This window comes from Vipera ursinii (genome assembly GCF_947247035.1).
Source record: "Vipera ursinii genome assembly, chromosome: 12".
Lineage (NCBI taxonomy): Eukaryota > Metazoa > Chordata > Lepidosauria > Squamata > Viperidae > Vipera > Vipera ursinii.
Genome location: NC_139525.1, coordinates 16,950,422 through 16,971,218, shown reverse-complemented (window position 1 = coordinate 16,971,218; position 20,797 = coordinate 16,950,422). Strand labels below are relative to the sequence as shown.

At 43.0% G+C, this 20,797-nt stretch overlaps 1 protein-coding gene across 2 annotated transcripts in view; it reads left to right on the top strand.

The window, feature by feature from the left end:
* ABCB7 (ATP binding cassette subfamily B member 7) overlaps window positions 1-20,797 on the top strand; it is a 73,388-nt gene that overhangs the window by 49,830 nt on the left and 2,761 nt on the right. The window contains exons 13-16 of one of the 2 annotated variants that reach the window (XM_083372319.1): window positions 1,039-1,210; window positions 6,143-6,246; window positions 7,859-7,966; window positions 18,954-20,056. In XM_083372319.1, the coding sequence (XP_083228445.1) occupies window positions 1,039-1,210; window positions 6,143-6,246; window positions 7,859-7,966; window positions 18,954-19,172 (603 nt within the window). In that variant the 3' untranslated portion in view covers window positions 19,173-20,056. Of the gene's footprint in view, window positions 1-1,038; window positions 1,211-6,142; window positions 6,247-7,858; window positions 7,967-18,953; window positions 20,615-20,797 lie in introns of both variants that reach the window. The other variant, XM_083372318.1, reaches the window with a different exon arrangement.

The following is a 20,797-nucleotide window of genomic DNA, read 5'->3' as shown; positions in this document are numbered from 1 at the left end:
TTGTCCAGGGCTAGGCAACCTTGGCTCTTTTATGACTGGTGGACTTCAACTCCCAGAATTCCTGAGCCAGCATGGCTCAGCTTGGAAACCTCTCCCTCAGCGTGGCTGGCTCAGGAATTCTGTGAGTTGAAGTCCACGAGTCATAAAAGAGCCAAGGTTGCCTAACCCTGGTCTTGTCGGTCCTTGCACTCACTTGCCGTTTTTGGCAAGATGCCAGTTAGAGTCTGGGAGTTTAAATAAAAATAAATAAAAATAAAAATAAAATAAATAAAATAAATCTGAATAATATGTAGATCCTCAACAGTCTTGTCCTGCCATGTCAGCTTCCCAGGCTGTTTTGTAAGCAATAGACTATAGAGCTGGAAGGGACCTCGGAGGTCTTCTAGCCCAGCCCCCCCGCACCTCCGGTGTAAGCAAGAGAACCTATTAATGTTGAAATTATGGCGAGCATCCTTCCTCTCGGCCACCCTAGCTTGGGTTAGGACGGCCCTTGCAGCAGCATCTTTGACTGCTCTTCCAATGTCCCAGGAGCTCTGTTGCTTTTCGGGAAAAACTAGCTAACTCTCTGCTGACTTTGCAAAGGCCCTCTGCATTGCCGATCGGCATTTGGTACAGGCAGTCCTCGACGTACGACCACAATTGAGCCCCAAATTTCTCTTGATAAGTTAAACTTTGGTTAAGTGAGCTTTGCCCCATTTTACGGCCTTTCTTGCCACAGTTGTTAAGTGAATCACTGCAGTTTTTAAGTTAGGAACACGGTTGTTAAATGAATCTGGCTTCCCCGTTGGCTTTGCCTGTCAGAAGGTTGCAAAAGGGGATCACGTGACCCCCAGGACACACTGCAACTGTCGTAAATGTGAGTCAATTGCCAAACATTTGAATTTTGATCAGGTGACCCTGGAGATGCTGAAACGGTCTTAAGTGAAAAATGCACCCTTTTTTTTCAGTGCCGTAACTTTGAAAGGTCGCTAAATGAACTGTTGTAAGTTGAGGGCTACTTGTAATGAAGAAGCATCGTTTTGTCTGTGTGTTTCTTAGGATGCTGTTCTCTTCCACAACACCATCTTCTACAACCTCCAGTATGGCAATATCAATGCCTCTGCCGAAGAGATCTATGCGGTGGCAAAGCTAGCCGGAATTCACGACGCTGTCCTCAGAATGCCCAACGGGTACAACACCCAAGTAGGCGAGCGAGGCCTGAAACTTTCCGGTAAGGAAATCAAGGGGCCGCTGGTCTCCGAGCCTCCCTTTTTCTGTCTTGCCTCAGCGAATGCTTTCCTAACCTGACCTTTCTTAGCAGACAGATAAATGCCAAGTTTAATATTAAATGGTCATCCAGCAGTTGGTCTTATGCTTCTCCAGAAGCAGCTCAGAAAACTTTTATTATCAAGAACTGAGAGTTGGTGTGCTCTTCGTGCCATCCTGCCCGGTATGTTGGCCAAATAACTGTTTTAATTAGTTTGGGGATGGGGAACAATGGCCCTTTTATGACTTGTGGACTTCAACGCCCAGAATTCCTGAACAAAGCCATGGTGGCTCAGGAATTCTGGGAGCTGAGGTCCACAAGTCATAAAGGGGCCATCGTTCCCCACCCCTGGATTAGATGGAGACAATTAGCAGTAGCTACACAGATTGAAAGATGGAGGAATACAAAACTGACTGGCAGCCAGTGATTGCATCTTGTTGTTGTTGTTGTTATGTCTCCAAGGGCCACAAGGACACATCCCAATGTCATAGGATAACAACCAAACATGGTATCATCGTAGCTATGAGTACAGGAGACCACGCAGCTGTCAGTCACAGGTAGATGAGTCTCTGGGGAGGGGACTTGAGGGGTAAACAGCTTGTGCCTTAAATCTTTCATTTCCTTCTCAATCCAAAATGTCACAGAGGCTTGTTTCTCCTGGGTTAAGGGATAAAATGGGTACCAGTCATCTTTGTTACTTTGCCCCTTTATTCGCTCCTGGAAAAAAGTGACCCACTGTCTCTGGGTTGCTGGGAGATTGGGTGAAACTTGTTGTCTGTCCATCTGTGTAAGGCAGTGAGTAAAGATTTCCCGTGACACAACTGATAACTAATCAAAATTGGAAGCTGTAGATGTCCAAATTTTTTGAAGGTTGACGTGTGTCTCTCTTAATTGACTATTTAATGGCAACATTTAGCTGAGAGTGATGATGGCAGTGGTGATAGAGAACACAGGATAATTCTGTTTAATTTTCCTTGTGAGATTCATAAATGGTATGAAAGAAGCATCTGCGTCTCATATTGTAGAAAAAAACATATTTTTATCTAAGATTCTTTGACACCGCAGCCTAAATATATAATCGAAAGAAGGGAAAAATCACTCTTTAAGTAGTTGCTATGTAGTGCTATTAGAGTTTCATCTAATTTGCAGGATCCAATGTGGGTTGGTCATTGTGACCAGAGGTTTAATCCTATGAGTTTTTGGACTCATACTGGATGATCAGGGGACTGGAGGCTAAACCATATAAAGGACGGTTGCTGGAATTGGGCATGTCTAGTCTAATGAAGAGAGGGATGAGGGGGGACATGATAGAAGAGGGAGTCAAGCTGTTCTCCAAAGCACCTGAAGGCAGGACAAGAAGCAGTGGATGGAAATTCATCAAGGAGAAAAGCAACCTGGAACTAAGGAGAAACTTCCTGACAGTCAGAACAATTAACCAGTGGAACCACCTGCCTCCAGAAGCGGTGAATGCTCCAATACTGGAAGTTTTTAAGAGGAGACTGGCCAGCCATTTGTCTGAAATGGTATAGGGTTTCCTGCCTGAGCAGGGGGTTGGACTAGATGACCTCCAAGGTCCCTTCCAACTTTATTATTATTATTATTATTATTATTATTATTATTATTATTATTAGTAGTAGTAGTAGTAGTAGTAGTAGTATCATCATCATCATCCCATCCTCAGGGAATTTCACTCAGCAGAATGTCTGCGTGGGGCTATTCTATGAGCCAAGGATTTGGCAGCACAAGGAAACAAGACCCACAACCAGGCACCACATAAATACTATCCCTAGACTAGCCCAAAGCCGACGTTTTGGTGAGAAAGAAGTTCCTGGGCTCCAGCATGAGACCAAAAGCTCAGAAAAACTAACCCAGAGTGGATCCTGTAACATTATCCCGGGACATCATTTATGTATCTAATTTGCATCACCATGAATCTTTTTAGTATGGATAGGTTGGAAGAATAAGGGACGCGGTGGCTCAGTGGGTTAGGACGCTGAGCTTGTCGATCAGAAGGTCGGCAGTTTGGCGGGTCAAATCCCGAGTGCCGCGTAGTAGAGTGAGCGCCTGTTCCTCGTCCCAGCTTCTGCCAACCTAGCAGTTCGAAAGCACGTAAAAATGCAAGCAGAAAAATAGGGACCGCTACGGTGGGAAGGTAACAGCGTTCTGTGCGCCTTTGGTGTCTAGTCATGCCGGCCACATGACCACGGAGACGTCCTCGGACAAGCGCTGGCTCTTCAGCTTTGAAAGGGAGATGAGCCCCCTAGAGTCGGAAACAAGTAGCACGCATGTGCGGGGGAACCTTTACCTTTACCTTTAGGTTGGAAGAAGACGCAAACAGAAGGATTTCATTATTCGTTGGGAGGATGTATAGCTGTGTGGAGCTAAATTTGTGTGTTCTAGTTCCTCCTTAACCATGAATGTCAGCTGGGTGACTTTGGGCCAGCTTCTCTGTTGCAGCCCAGCCCACCTCACAGGGTTGTTATTGTGGGGGAAATAGAACAAGGAAGGAGTATTAGGGATGCTTGCCACCTTGAGTTACTTATAAAGTAATAAAGGCGGGACTTATCTAGTCAATAAATAAACTCCCAGCCAATGCCGACTGTTGAACTGGCACAGTTATAACAGTGGAAGAAAGCACACAAATCAAATGCTGCATATTTCATGGAATGAACTGAATATTCCCATGATTGGCCCAGACCTGTGAAAGGGGCAGCAACCTTCACTAATATGCAGCCTCTGATTAAATGGAAACTATTATATTTCGAAACATGTTGCACTTCTAAAATATCTCTCGAGACTTTAACTCCTAGGGATGCTACCCTGTTGGGTAGCTCATTACTCAAGGAAGCTTTGGATGAGAGGTAGGCAGTCTTGTCCTCCAAATGAACTACTGTCCCCTCTCTCTGTGATGCTGGAATCAGCAAACCCAGTTTCTGCTCAGCTGTTTATCTTATGGTGGCCCGGGAGATTTCCTGGTCCCAGGCCAACAGTTGCATGCCAGAATCTTTCAGGATAGTTAAATCTGTGATCTCCATTGAAAATCTGTTCAGAGTTGTTTCTGGTACTTTTATAAATGTAGGAACTAAGAAAGGAGAGAGGAACATTATTTGTTCATGATTTATATAACACGTTGTTTATATAAGCTCAGCATTTATCAGGGTAAATGTCTTTCTTGTTTATTGCTGGACTTTTAATTTCTAACTTGGAAATTGCAGCCACGCAGTAACTCAGTTTAAGAAATGGCCATTTTTTTCTTAATCAAATGCTATACTTTTAATTATAGCATTGACTTATGCTGAGGAGGTTTGCAGGAAGGTCACTACTGCAGAAATGAAATCTGTTTTTCTCGTAGTATATGCAATAACTATTGTGAACATTACAGATGGTAAACTGTCCCTTTATTTTATCACATTATTGGAAATGCATTGTCAAGAAATGGTCTAAATGATTTTTATGAGTATTTTTATTATCCATCTAAAGTGGGTTGCTAAAACAAAGCTATGTTAGTTAGAAGGGCACATCACCAGGAACATGAAAACATTAAAATGGAAGCTTGTCAGATCTTTGACATGTAGGACAAGAAAGCAGATGGAGATATAACCATTAATTACTTCCAAGGCCTCCAAAATTGGAAATGGACTTTAAATTTTTGTAAGAAAGGCTGTACGCCTAAAAGTAATAATGCAGCAGTATGGTGGCTTAGAAAAATATCCTAATTGTGGCCTTAGAGAATGGAAGCAAAGAGTGTCCTTAATGCTGGAGAACATGCCAAGACACCAAAATCTGTAGGGGGGGTGGGGGCAGACAAAGTGCTGGTCAACCTATTTTCCAAAGCACAAGGCGGCCAGACAAGAACCAATGAATGCAAACTAACCAAGGAGAGAACCAACCTAGAATTGAGGAGAAATTTCCTGAGAACAATTAATCAGTAGAACGGCTTGTCTCCAGAAGTTGTGCGTGCTCCAACACTGGAGGATTTCAAGGTCAGCCATTTGAATGAAATGGCATAGAGCAGGGCTTTTCAGCCTTTTCACCCACTGTACCACTTTTAGGATATGGCAACATCTGAGTAGCACCAGTCGCCTAGCAAGGTGTCAAATACTTGATGATCAAAATAAAAAGGGAAAAAGTGATGAAGTACAGGTAGTCCTCGACTTACAACAGTTCGCTTAGTGACTGTTCGAAGTTATAATGACACTGAAAAAAGTGCCCCCCAAGCCACAGCCAAGCAAGACACCTGCCTGCCCGGCGGCACTCTTCCTCCTGTCCGAGGTTTTCATTATTGTGAGAATTTCTGTTGAGGATTGGCAGCGAGGGTAGGGTGGGGTGTGTTTGGTTTTTATCCCCTCCCCCCCGCTGGGTGGTTGCAGCAGGTTTTGGTCACTTCACATGACCCTGGGACATGGTGACCATCATAAATATGAATCAGTTGCCAAGCATCTGAATGTAACTCACAAGACCCTGGAGATGCTGCAACATTCCAGGTGATCGGCGCTTCTTCTGGGCTCAGCAGAAGCACCAGGATCAGCACCGAGCTCCAGCTGGAGCCTGGTGCTGATCCTGGCGCTTCCGCTGAGCCCTGACAGCCCTGCATCTCCAGCCGTCTCTCGCTCAGGCTTCTGCGGTGCTGCCACCGGTTCAACTCATTCCCCTCACCACTTCTCTAGGATGGTCGTGTACTACCTGCCAGGTGCCAATGTACAACAGGTGGTACCCGTAACACTGGTTGAAAAGCCCTGGCATAGAGTTTCCTGCTCGTCAGGCTGTTGGACCAAGGTTGCTTCCAATTTTGTTACTCCGCCACAAAGGCACACTCGTGTCCTTCATTTCAGAATGGTCTTCCAAGCCAAAATAGTTTTCACTGACTTTATGTGCACGTGTCTTTCTGTTTTTTAGGAGGTGAAAAGCAGAGGATTGCAATAGCCAGAGCCATCTTGAAGAATCCTCCCATTATTCTCTATGACGAAGCCACTTCATCCTTAGATTCCATTACAGAAGAGGTAGGTTGCCTCCTCCTCTTTATTACACTCCTACATTTTGTTATCGTAGGCTCCCAAGATCAAATGTGGAACAGTGGGAGAACCGGCTTTTCTAGAATTGGATGGAGAAATGAACCCACTTCTGAATAAATTATAGCACAAAAGTATTAAGTAGAGCAGTTGGAATTGCTTGACCTGCTCACTCTAAGAGGTGAAGTTTTAATTTGAAGGAAAGCAGCTGGTTGCCACTTAATATTCATAAAAATTGGCCCTCTCAATTATTTTTGCATGCGAGCCATAGAACCGTGGAATCCTCATTGCTGGTGCATCTTTCTTGGATAATGCAGTGTGGATAATGTTTCCATTTGGCACCAAATTGTATTCCCAGGTAGGGTTGTAAAGCATCAGGGTGTTGTGATACAGATGCTGTGACATCACAGTGGCAGCTTCATAATATATACATGGACACCTGCACCTCGGGCAACTTCCCTTAGTTGCCTCGTCTGCAGCCAAAGCTCACCGTGTCTGCTTGTGTTAGGTTACTTGACATACCAGGACCTCTGATCACGAGACGGTCTGACGGTTGATGGTTGATGCACAGTTCATTTCTAAAGAATAAAAGGAGGCAGATGCACCTGTCAAGAAAAATCTCCTCGGATTCTATTCACTGATCATGATAAGAATTTTTAGAGAGCTTGTTTATTCTACTTGTTTGTTGCCGTTCGTTTTGCTATATTTATTATGAGGTTGTCAGATGAAGTTGAATGTTTACACAACACAGCTGCACTTTAAAAGCAGCTAGTAAAATATGACTCCTTTCCCCCCAAAGTGTGCAACAAGCAATCAAAAGGGTATTTAAGGGAATGCAAAATGTGTCTGTTGCCTTCCTATATTATAAAGGAAGAAAAAAATTCACTGCTGCAGCAGGCACATTTCTCCTGTTTAGAAACTAAAGTTTCCTCTGATTTTTCCCCTGGGATATCTAGACTTCACAATGAAGGAATCTCTTTTTTGTGGTTTTCATAGTTTTCATAGCATGTACATTAAATGAAATATAAGTAGTCCTTGACTTACAATCATAGTTGAGCCTAGAATTATAGTCCTATTTCGCTGCTATCACAGGTAAAGGCATCATGGACCTAATTTCTTTTGCCATTTTTTCTGGCAATTCTTAAATGATGCAGTCATTAAATGAATACATTTCCTCCAGTAGGCGTGGTTTGTTTGTTTTTTGCGGGAAACCAAAAATAAACACTGGAAAATGGCAAAAAAATAATAATAAATAAAACCATTGCAAATTACAGAGATGTGACCGCAAGACACTGCAATCGTAAAGGTGAGCCAGTTGCCAGGTGCCTGAAATCTAATCAAGGGATCGTGGGGGGAGGATACGGCCATTGTAATTTCGAACACGAATCATAAATAGCTGTGGGGAAATTCGTTGTGGCTTTGTTGTTGCTAAGCAAACAGTCATAAGTTGAGAACTATGTGTGCATCAAATTGTGACTTTTTTTCTTTGTTTATGACATTGGAACTGCTGGCAGCTTGTTTCTATGTGTGATTAAATCATACTCATTTGCTAATCTATTTTAAGATGAGTTTCCCCCCCTGCCACCTATCTTTAATTTTTCAGAACATCTTGAGTGCCATGAGAGACATTGTAAGGCACAGAACATCCATCTTCATTGCACACAGGTTGTCAACAGTGGTTGATGCTGATGAAATAATTGTCCTGGATCAGGTAAGACCCAGCTTCCTGATGAGAAGAAACTTTGGCAGTCTTGCAAATGTCATTTGGGGCTACGCAATTTCCCGGTGCCACTTTTCCCTGAAAAGCTTTTGACTTGAAATACTGAAATGTTGTCAATGTGTGGATACATATTTGTATGTGGAGTGTGTGACAAAGAAAGACAGATGGATTGAGGGAACAACATGTTGGGTTTTGAAGTGGATTATCATTAATTAGCTTCCCTAGGGGCTTAGCAAGGGTAGGAGCATGATATCCCCTTTTTTCAAATTGTAATGATTATATATATATAATACAGTGGGAAGGTAACAGCGTTCCGTGCGCCTTTGGCGTCTAGTCATGCTGGCCACATGACCACAGAGACGTCCTCGGACAAGCGCTGGCTCTTCAGCTTTGAAATGGAGAAACCCCTAGAGTTGGAAACGAGTAGCACACATGTGCGGGGGAACCTTTACCTTTACACGCATACACACACACACACACACACACACACAGAGAGAGAGAGAGAGAGAGAGAGAGAAAGAGAGAGAGAGAGTACACACACACAGTTCCAAGAAAAAGTATGTGAACCCTTTGGGATTACGTGGAGTTTTGCATGAATTGGCCATAAAATGCGCTTTAAACGTCATGTAAGTCACAACAATAGAAAAACACAGTCTGCTTAAAATAATACTACACAAACATTAGCTCTTGTCATGTTTTAATTGAACATAACATGTAAACATTCACAGTGCAGGGTGGAAAAAGTATGTGAACCCCTAGCCTAATGACTTCTCCAATATCTAATTGGAGCCAGGAGTGAGCCAACCTTGACTCCAATCAGTGTGATGATATTGGATGTGTTGCTGACAGCCGTCCTGCCCTTTAAAAACACACACCTGTTTTGGGTTTACTGGTCTCAAGAAGCACTGTTTGATGTGAACCATGCCTCGCAGAAAAGAGCTCTCAGAAGACCTACGATCAAGAATGGTTGACTTGCATGAAGCTGGAAAGGGTTACAAAAGTATCTCCAAAAGCCTTGATGTTCATGTGTCCACGGTAAGACAGACTGTCTACAAATGGAGAAAGTTTAGCACTGTTGCTACTCTCCCTAGGCGTGGTCGTTCTATAAAAATGACTGCAAGAGCACAGCGCATAATGCTTAATGAGGTAAAGAAGAATCCTAGAGTGTCAGCTAAAGACCTACAGAAATCTCTGGCACATGCTAACATTTTTGTTGACACATCTACAATAAGGAAAACATTAAACAAGAATGGAGTACATGGGAGGATACCACAGAGGAAGCCATTGATGTCCAAAAAAAAATATTGCAGCACATTTGAAGGTTGCAAAAGAACACCTGGATGTTCCACAGCACTACTGGCAAAATATACTGTGGACAGATGAAACCAAAATTGAGTTGTTTGGGAAAAACACACAACACTATGTGTGGAGAAAAAAAGGCACAGCACACCAACATCAAAACCTCATCCCCACTGTAAAACATGGCGGAGGGAGCATCATGGTTTGGGGCTGCTTTGCTGCCTCAGGGCCTGGACGGATTGTTGTCATTGATGGGAAAATGAATTCCAGAGTTTATCAGGACATTTTGCAGGAAAACGTACAACCATCTGTCCGCCAACTGAAGCTCCGCAGAGGATGGGTGATGCAACAGGACAATGACCCAAAGCATACAAGTAATTCAACAAAACAATGGCTTCAACAGAACAGAATATGCCTTCTTGAGTGGCCCAGTCAGAGTCCTGACCTCAACCCGATTGAAATGCTGTGGCATGACCTTAAGAGAGCGATTCACACCAGACATCCCAAGAATATTGCTACACTGAAACAGTTTTGTGCAGAGGAGTGGTCCAAAATTACTCCAGATTGTTGTGCAGGTCTGATCTGCAACTACAGGAAATGTTTGGTTGAGGTTATTGCTGCCAAAGGAGGGTCAACCAGTTATTAAGTCCAAAGGTTCACATACTTTTTCCACCCTCCATCTTATGTTCAATTAAAACATGACAACAGCTAATGTTTGTGTAGTATTATTTTAAGCAGACTGTGTTTTTCTATTGTTGTGACTTACATGATGTTTAGAGCGCATTTTATGGCCAATAGAAAAAGTAGATGGATCCTGCTTCCATGAATATTTGGCAGGGGGTCAGGTGCTTCCTATTAAATGATAGGTTTGACATTCTGTATTGTTATTGGCTATCTCTAGATTTTTTCATTAATATATATTTGTCCTAGCTGTCCTTTCACATAAATGCCACTGGTGACTTACAGCCCAGGAAGAAAGTTAGAGTACCAATTGTTGTATAGGAGAACTGTACAATTCGAGATTTACACAAATAAAGGGGGGCGTGCGCATATTCGGTGACCACAGAATGCTGCCTGACTGCGCAGTCAAGAGAAAGCAGCAAGTAAAGAGCCTTGGAAGGAAGACTGGAATGGAGTACAGGTGGTCCTCGACTTACAAGCATTTATTTAGTGACCATTCAAAGTTAGAACCGCACTGAAAAGGTGACTTAGGACCATTTTTCAACTATTGTTGCGGCATTCCCAGACGCTTGGCAGCTGGTTCATATTTATGATGGTTGCAGCATCCCGGCATCATGTGATCAGCCTTCTGACAAGCAAACCCAATGGGGGAAGCCTGGTTCACTTAACAACCTTGTTACTAACAACAGCTTGCAATGATTCACTTAACAACAATGGCAAGAAAAGTCATACAATGGGGCAAAACTCACTTAACAAATGTTTCACTTAGCAATATAAATTTTGGACTCAGTTGTGGTTGAGGACTACCTGCATCCTTGAAAAAGGATGGGTTGGCCAGGAAAAAAAAAAACTTTAGCCATGCTTTCTTGTGAGCATTTCCTGTAAGAAACAACATAGCAGAGTTCAGTATCCTTCAGAATCTTGGCAGCATGAAGAGGTATGAACCAACTCCCAGAATTCCCCAGCTAGCCATGATGTGCTGGCTGAAGAATTCTGGGAATTGAAGTCCACACAAACTTGGTGTTTGAAAAGCGCTGGGATGCTTAATTCAGACATGTCAAACACAAGGCCCAGGGGCCAGATCCGGCCCGCGAAGTGGTTTCATGCGGCCCGTGAAGCCATCCTGGAAACAGTGAGGTAATGGCCTCCACTGCTTTGGCCCTGACCCAGAGACTCTCCTCCTGCCAGAGACCCCCAGATCTGTCCCACTCCTGCCCAGGCCCCCATAGGCACCCTTGATGCGAACCATGTAGAGCTGGCCACGCCCACCCAGTAGGCCATATGCACTCTAGCCACACCCACCCAGTAGGCCACACCCACCTGGCCCCCTGAGGGCAACCGCAATGCTGATGCGGCCCTCAATGAAATTGAGTTTGACACCCCTGGCTTAATTAAAGACAGTCCAATAGTGGCCAAGAAATTATCAACAGCTAAGAAACAAAAGCAGTAAATCCAGGGGACGTAATACGATTTTTATTTACCTCTAAAACAGTACGATTGATGTCAGTTGGGGTTGTGTTGTGAAAGAAGGTGTCCCTGGTTGAAGGCCATTCCAAGTCAGGTGTCACCCATACTTGAATTATTCTCCCCGTTGCTTCTTTGCTCTGATCTCCCTGGAGACGAAGACAGCAATGAGCTTTAAATAAGGAGAAAAGATGCTTAGGGATGAGAGGGCCATATTGACTGCCATAGAGCCATTGGTGCTTGCACACAAATGAAGCAGGTTCTCTCTTGCGGAGCTGTAATGCCCTGATTGATTTAAGATTCTGCTCCATTAATTTAGGTGTGTCTTGTTTCTTTAATATATTTATAATGCAGGATTATGATGCATTATTACTAAAGATGATCAAGCTAACCCAAAATAAAAATCAGTTGCATCCACTAAATTTTCCTGCTTTTCTCTGTTCAATGATTGTAACAAAGATGTTCTGATGCCACCTTCCACTTGAAGCCTTGGGAGCCCGAATCTCCCTGACTATCACTGTCAATATGTGACTGTTACTCCTTTATATTGGCACGCACGTTCATGCTGATTTTGCCTAAATGCAGGCGTAAAAAAACTAAAGCAAGCAGAGTTTTTTTTAGCAAAAAAAAAAGGTATCCTAATATTTCTGTGTCTCTCACTTCGCCATTTTAGCAACCTTAGTAAATTAGAAAGGGGCAGTAAGTCTGACTTCGGGTTCAAGCAAGGAAAAAAACTGGAAATTGAATTGTGATGATTACCGTTAAAGAGGAAAATGAGGATTACCTACAGCTAGTCCTCAATTTACGACCACAATTTGGGACCAGAATCTTTTGTCGTTGAGCAGAGCAAGATGCCCACGTGATTGTTCAGCTCAGTGGTCACAATCCCAGCACTCTCAGTTGTGGTCGTCAGGTGGTCTCCCAATACCTTAAGCAAATTTTTATTTTTATTTATTTATTTTAAATCCATTTATATCCCGCCCTTCTCCAAAGACTCAGGGCGGCTTACAAGCTTAGCAGTAGCCTTCATTCTATGTATATGCCTGCTTGTTAGGGCTTTCACACACACCCCAAGCGGCATTATTACAAAGTCAGCTTAATTGCCCCCAACAATCTGGGTCCTCATTTTACCTACCTCGGAAGGATGGAAGGCTGAGTCAACCTTGAGCCTGGTGGGATGCGAACCTGCACTAATTGCAGGCAGCTGGTGTTACTTAAGGAGGCAAATGGAGAAGAAAGCCACCAGTGGAAGGATTCCAGTTCCATGAGACCGAAACCCTCTGGCAGGGGGCCCTTCTGCTCCCAAAGAGCTGCCTGCTGGAAGGATTTCAGCAGGCAGCCCTTCTCAAACATTTCTACAGCCCTCTGAAAGATTTCAGCTCCTCCACCCTCTCCGCTGGCAACCTTCCGTGCCAAATTCCCCATTGACTTTCTGGGGAAGACGGCAGAGAGTACTGTAAATAGAGAACATGTTGATGGGGTGTTTAGCAGCTGGTTGTAAATGTGAGCCTTCACACATGGGGGCATTTTACAATGGCTGGAGGTGCTTGACTGGCCATGAAGCACCCTTCCCAAGACCCTAGTAACTTTAAACAGATGGTCCTTAAATGACCAGTCTCAAGTCAGGGATTACCTGTATATGCTTAGGTTCAAATTCCTAATCTTCCCAGGTGCTTATTATATTTACTGATGCCCTAAAGGTGCTTTTTCAAAAGGCAACTGGACATGGTATTTCCTCAAAGACGTTTGATTTCAAATCCAAGAAGCTTCTTCAGTTCTGAAAAAGCCCTTTTGGGACAACTAAGAATCTCCATAGATATTTACTGATGTCTTCCTCCAGTGCCAGCCAAAGGCTGTTTGAGGGAAACTGCTACCATCTGGTCTTTCACCAGATTTTCTAGTCTCCGTGAAAGCTTATCAAAATTATTTTGGTGATGTTCCTGAAAATTTCAACTCTTGAAAGGCTGAATCCAGATAGCAACCAGCTCGTGTTACTGTTTTAACAGAGCCCCATATGGAAGGAAATATTTTCCTGGATTGCTACTCAGGCCTTTCCTTCTCTTTGTGGGATGGTAGATTCAGAAATGTTCCTTTCAATAATGGGATTGGCCCCTTCCTTCTGGCTCTGAAACCATAAAAAGGGGTGGCCACATTCTTCTTTTTTTAAAAAAAAACATAACGATAAACTGGTCAGTTTGGTTTTGCTTATTTTATTACCACTTCCTGGACATTCAGCTAATCACTATGTTTCTTACCTATTATCAAATGAACAGCCTTTTATTACTTGCAAGATTCTTAAATTCTGTGTGCCAGCTAATAAATTCCAGCAAAATGTAATTATGGATTCGCTTGACATCGCTCCTTATACATTTTATTTATATGAAATGAGCTGTGATGACACAGTACTTAGAGTTATCTGCCCACAGCCTGAAGTTCGATCCTCAAGGTTGACTCAGCCTCCCATCCTTTCGAGGTCAGTAAAATGGGGGCCAACTCACCATGGCCAAGTTGCCATGGGACAACTCGCCGTGAGTTAAACTAATATTGAGGAAATGGTGGCATAGAATTGTTAAAGAAAGGATACCAGAGGAGGGACAAAATGAAATGTGAATGACAAAAATGAAAACAATTTTTAAAATTATTTTAAATAATTGAATTGTTGAATTGCGCTGTGGTGGGCTGTCCTGCGGAGAGTGGGCTGTGGTGAGTTGTCCCTTTCTGCTCCCCTGAACAAGTTAAAAACAAACTGAGCATTGTATTACTTTGAGAAGACGAAAAAGATCAAGAAACATTTGAGCATTAGGTGCTCAAAGCATTAGTTTTGAAAATACCCTTGATGACGCTGCCTCTGGCCATCCTTCCCAAATATTCTTCCTCTATCTACCTCCATCACTTCATATTTGTATTTTACGCGACCATTGTATGAAAGAAATTTAAACATTGTAAGGCCGTGGTGGCGAACCTATGGCACGTATGCCACGGGTGGCACATAGAGCCCTCTCTGTGGGCACACACGCCATCGCCCCAGTCCTAGGCCTTCAGCTGGGTTTTATAAAACCTTTTCGATTTAGGCCTCCGCCGCCATGTGCAAAAAAAAAAAGGTTCAATCAATCAATCAATTTCAACTTGTCGCGGGGGAAAAAAAGATCTCGCAAAGTTGGAATTGATTGATTGAACTTTTTAGTCCTGCCCAGTCTACCGTTACCACCGCAGCCACACCCACCCAATGGGCCACGCCCATCCAATGGGCCACGCCCACCCAGCACCCGAACATACATAAGTGGGTTTTGGGTTGCAGTTTGAGCACTCGGTCTCTAAAAAGTTCGCCATCACTGTTGTAAGGAATTGGCCTAATAGGGCCATTACATCATTGTTACTGGGTTTTTTAAAAAGGCCCAGTTGAGCTGGCTCATTAGTAATAATGAAATGCCAGCGAACACTTAGGCCCCCTTAAATATCTTGCCTTTGTGAACTCTAATAGAATAGAAATCTTGTGATGAGCTGAGTGAGGTGGCTTCATGCATGCCTGGCTCCCAGCTGTCCCATAAATGAGGTTTCTTAGAAAACAGATAGCTCAAACAGTTGAGAACCAGCACAGCAAAAGAAAGACAGGAAGAAAACATTAAAATAAATTAGGGGATGAGGTAAAAAAGGCTGAACGATTTCTTCTGTGACCTCTTCCCAGTACAGCGTAAATATTTGTAGTTTGGGGTACAATAAAAGTCCGAATCACAGTGGCAACAATCTATTCAGTTTCATTGCTGTATAAGGAAGCTTTCTGTTCCTCTTAAAACTGCCGGAAATGCATGCTGTCTCCTTCAAATACATCGGGGCTCTTTTTTTTTTAACCAATGAATTGTAAATTAAGACTGACCTATTGTGAGCTTGATATTTTTTTAAAAAAAATGATTGAAAGCAAAAGAGAAATGTGAATAATGTGGATAAGAGTCCCGTTGATTTACCACTGTGTTCATCCAACAGATGTTGCAAAGCTGCAAGCTTCAATTATAAATCAGAAGTTTAAATCAAATCTGCTGCTTCTGATGTCAGTGCAACCTCCAAACATTGGAACAGGCAGAGACAGCAAACTCTTCCCGAAAGTTTTAAAAGGCTTTTGGAGTGTCTGCATCTCCTTTCTCTAATAAAAATCTGGTATTTTGAGTCAGTCATTTGTTGATATCTGTGCCAGACTTAATACACATCTTTGTGGCCACGGCATTATTTCCCCCTGCTTTGGTAAATCCCTTTAGATCAGTTCCTCTGAAGTTTGTTTTAGAGTTCATCACCCAGCCATTTTGAAAAGGAGGTAGGGAAATTATGAAAAAAATCAAAAAGCCAATAGTTCAGATGGGTCAACCTTAGTGTTGTGATCCAGCGTCAGCCTGTGGTATCGGTAGCTGAGTCTGATGATTCTGAAGAGGAGGAGGAGGAGGGGTTTGGAAAGCCTTTGGTATCAGAGGGAGGCTCTGATGCACTGCAGGACTCTCAGCCTGGCCCCTCCCGTCATGTTCCTCCTCAGACTCAGCCGTGTGAGCACGAGGTATTGGATGTAGACGATTCACAGCTGAATCTATTCAGAGACGCTAGGAGCCGGAGGCAATCCAGCAGAGCAGAACAGAGGAAGGCAATGAGAAGCCACGCCTTGGGACTGCTGAAAAAGGGGAAGGTGTGGGAGGTGCTGGTTGCTGAAGGCAACCGTTTGAAGATCCTGGTCTGTTATCCCTGTTTAACTCTTGCTTGAACTTTTCGTTTAACTCTTGTTTGAACTCTTTGTAAATAAATTTGGTTGGGTTTTTTCCAGCCTATTGACGATAAAAAGGGGTTGTCCCTGACATTCAAACAGGGCCGGTCGTAGGCTGGAACAGGACACTTAGATGAGAGAATGTAGAGAGGCAGGGAGATTAATGGAGGGAAAGCTATCCATAAACAATCAAGAGAGAAAAATATGGCTGTTAGCAACTCAGTCCAGGCAACAAGAAACCTCAGAATGGGTGGCATCAATGAGGTGTGAAGATACCTTCTGCATTGTCTGTTTGTTTATCCCTAATATGCCTTAAGAAATTGAAGCACTTCTTGCTTCCTCAATCCTGCCCTTGCAAGCTGATTGGTCTGTTTCTCTGCTTTGGTACTCTTCCGAAAAGCAGTTTTATCAATGAGTGGAACCACATTTACTGCGGCGTACCTCCCTTTTTATTCAGGTGGAGAAAAGATCCAAGGCCATTCCCACCCACTTCAAATTTTACTTGGGCAACTTGCAACAACTGTGTGTTCTGAGATCAAGCCTCCATGAAGGAGCAGGCTAGGTACAGTGAGGGTTTCTTTCCCGAATTTTGGGCTCTTTAATTTGGGGTGGGGTTGTCTGTTTTTAATAGATGAATACCTGGAGCAAAAGTAGAACAGTGTGAACGCCCAACAATTCGGTTCTCTACTAGTTGGTCCACACTTTTCCTTTTGATGGCTCTGCGGCCTGGAAAGTCCATGGACCAAGAGGAAAGGGGCAAAGCCAGGGCTCTCATATCCTCATAAAAAGAACGGGAAAGACTCACCAGCACCCCTGCCCTCCATTTCCACCATAACCTTGACTGTTACACACAAACTAAACACTGGCTGAATAGGGAGAGTGTACCTGGGTTATAAGAAGAGAGCCATTGAAAGGAATTATGGGCAGACAGCTTGGAAACAGGATCTGAAAGCCATCTACCTTCTTAAGAGCAAGCCTTCCTGTTTCCCCCCCCCTCAATGCTCAGGCACAGATTTTGCAAGTGGGCAGACCCTGTTGAATCCCCCAGATCTACTTTAAAGAGATGCTTAGTAAGTATTTTACAAATTTCAATTTGTAAAACAATACTAAGTCCTGTCTTGTATTCCCACAACCAAGCATGTCCTAGTAAAGATTCCTTTTGGACTAGAACTGACTCCAAGAGTTTTTGTCTTCCTAAGACGTGGATTGGGGTGGGTCCTGACAGATGCTTAGTAAGTAGCTGGAAATGTAGCTTGGGAAACGCATGCCAGTTGTAGTAGGCAAGATCCAACCCAATGGATCAGCCTTCCCAAAAAATCAATTTCCCCAACTATCATAGCCGTGGCTGAAAATTCCATAAGTTACGAGTCTACCCATCTGGAGGCTACCAGTTTCAAGAAGATTGAAATGGACTAGCAGCTACAACTGACTTTCAAGAGCTCTTTATCTATAGCTCAGATTTCCCGGGATCTTTTTACTCAATTCCTGAAATTCTTCCAGATCGTGCCACCAATAGTTGGTGGCTAAAAAAATGGAGGGCTGAGCATTTTTTACAAAACTCTTCATGCAACCCATGATACCAAAAGGAAGCAAATCTTAATTCAAGCACTTCCTAGCTTGTAAGGTATTGAGAAAGATTGAGGGAAAAAATGTTTCCTGCCCTATTCTAGAGTAGTAAGTTCTGAAATACAGGTAGTCCCTGACTTATGGCCACAGTTGAGCTCAAAATCTATGTTATTAAATGAGACATTTTTAAGTGAGTTTTCCCCCATCTTAGACCTTTCTTGCCATAGTTGTTAAGGAAATCGCTAGAGTTGTTAAGTTAGTAACACGGTTATTAAGTGAATCCGGCTTTCCCATTGACTTTGCTTATCAGAAGGCCACAGAAGGGGATCCCAGGACCCCAGAAGGCTGCAACCATCCTAAATATCAGTCTCTTGCTGAGCACCTGCATTTTAATCACATGCCGATAGGGATGCTGCAATGGTCATAAGTGTGAAAAATGGTCCTCACTTTTCAATACTGTTGTAACTTTGAATGGTCACTAAACAAACTTGTAAGTGGAAGACTACCTATAAACTATGGTTGGTTTATTATGAGTGAGAGACCTTATGGTTCGGACATGAGGGTCCATACATTTGTAGAAGCATGGACCTCAGCTGCAGCCCTCTAACTAGAAACCCACCAATGTTTTTCAGCATGATGCTTTATCTAAGGCCAAGTTGTGGTGGCACAATGGTTAGAAGGCAGTATTGCAGGCTGACTCTGCCCTACTGCCAGCAGTTCGATTCTGACTGGCTCAAGGATGATTTGCATCCTTCGGGTCGATAAAAGGAGGACTCGGATTGTTGAAGGGCAAATATGCTGACTCTGTAAACCGCTTAGGGAGTCAAGCACTATGAAGCAGTATATAAGTCTTATTGCTATTGCTAATGATCTGTTCCTTTCCTACTGAACTAAAACTAATCAGAGAGAGAGCCAACCTAGAACTAAGGACAAATTTCTTGACAGAACAATTAATCAGTGGAACGACTTGCCTCCAGAAGTTGTGAGTGCTCCAACACTGGAAGTTTTTAAGAAGAGATTGGACAACCATTTGTCTAAAATGGTATAGGGCTTCCTGCCTGAGCATAGGGTTGGACTAGAAGACCTCCAAGGTCCCTTCCAGCTCTGTTATTCTGCATTCTGAACCCAGGGTGTTCCATGTGCGTTCTCATAAGACAGGTGGGGCCTCTCCTTGTTCCAGACAAACGGCGCAGGGTGATTGTGCAATTCTGATTTCTTTAAAAACAGGGCAAAGTTGCAGAGCGTGGCAAGCATATTGATCTGCTTACCAGCCCCAACAGCCTCTACTACGAGATGTGGCACACTCAGAGCAGCCGGATGCTGAACAGAAGCACCAGTGAGAGGTGGGAGGAGAGAAACCATCACATGTCCAAAGAGGAAGAAAGGAAGAAACTGCAAGAAGAAATAATCAACAGCGTGAAAGGCTGTGGGAATTGCTCCTGCTGAGTCTGAGTCTAAATCCACCCCCAATTGATGCCAAGTAAAGTTCGCACTGAAGTTGCGTCCAACCAAGTACACAGTGCCCAGATTTTGATTGCTTTTGTTAGTGGTCTTTTCTCCATGAAACCGGATCTTGGTGGCCAAAGGATTTTATATCTGCTTGTCAGTGAGGATTGGTTGAAGCTGACCTGGACTGGTTCATTAACACTTATATTTGGTAATAATCTCAGACAAGGTGCAAATCCACCTGGAATTGTTTGTAACGTGGCAGAAATTGCTATAACCTGGCCAGAATCAAATTATCTGGCATTCACTGTTAAGATGTTGCATTCTAATGCTGCTCCTCACTACTGCAGAGTTAAAGATGTATATATATATATAAATCAAGTACATATATTCATGGATGCAGTTAATATTCTTTGGTTGTTGCATTTAATAGAGTTTGTATCCTTTTATAAAAGGGGCATCGGGTTTGCAGTTCAATGCAGAGACATTTTTGCCTCAATATTTACTGGTTTTCCCCATTAGAAGTTCTAAAAGGACTAAATTTTCAGTGTTAAAGAACAAAAGAGAGCATCTCAAAATGATCAGTGCATCTTTCAAAGCAAAGTAGTAAAGGCTGGCTCATCTCAATTCTGTAATCATCCGGGAACGGCACAAGGAAATGTTTCTATTAAATTCTAATGATAATTCAATACAAATATGGTTAGAATTATTGTCTTGCCAATAAGTTGTGCTTGTGTAGCAAGGTACAGAATGTCTTCACTCCTCAGGCACTATTCGGACTGCCTTTACGTTTGGGCCCAGTTATGTCAATAAGTATTGATGAAGGAAATGTATTGTTTTGGAAAAGTAATGTCAGTTGACCGTGACGTTACTTCAGTACAAAGGTGAGTAACTTTTGCTGTGCCCTGCAAAATAAACCCCTTTAATAGGTGATAACAAAATGGAAATTGGGGATTCATTCTTCGACTGAATAAGTTGCTGTTTGATGGCTTTAAGTGGAAAAAGTCATGGTGCTAAAAAACAAAGACCTGTCTTTCTTTGTTGATAACTGCTGATAACATTCCTTTCCTTTCCTTTCCTTTCCTTTCCTTTCCTTTCCTTTCCTTTCCTTTCCTTTCCTTTCCTTTCCTTTCCTTTCCTTTCCTTTCCTTTCCTTTCCTTTCCTTTACCCTTCCTTCCTTCCTTCCTTCCTTCCTTCCTTCCTTCCTTCCTTCCTTCCTTCCTTGCCACTAGAGGTGGGGAAAATAGTCATTATTAAATTCCAAGAATTGACGGTATAATTTACCCTGCTTTCAGCGTTTATTTTTCTTTCCCAAAATGAAAATGCTCTATCTTAAGAGATCGGTATATTCCTCCAGGCACCTTCTGTGCTTGCATGGAGTGTTCACACCTCTTCCACTAGAGTGTAACTGTCCTCCTTGTCAACATTGTTCCAGTGAAAGGTACAAGTATTCTGAACACCTGTAGCGTGTCCGTATATGAGGCTCCATAGCGCTGTGATTTGTAACTGGTCAGCTGTGTCCAATGGTCATTTAAACAAATACTTTTCACCAGAACTAGAGCCGGTACATTATCTGCGTCAAACAGTACTGATCTTCTCCATGCAAATGAGCTAGGTCAATTTG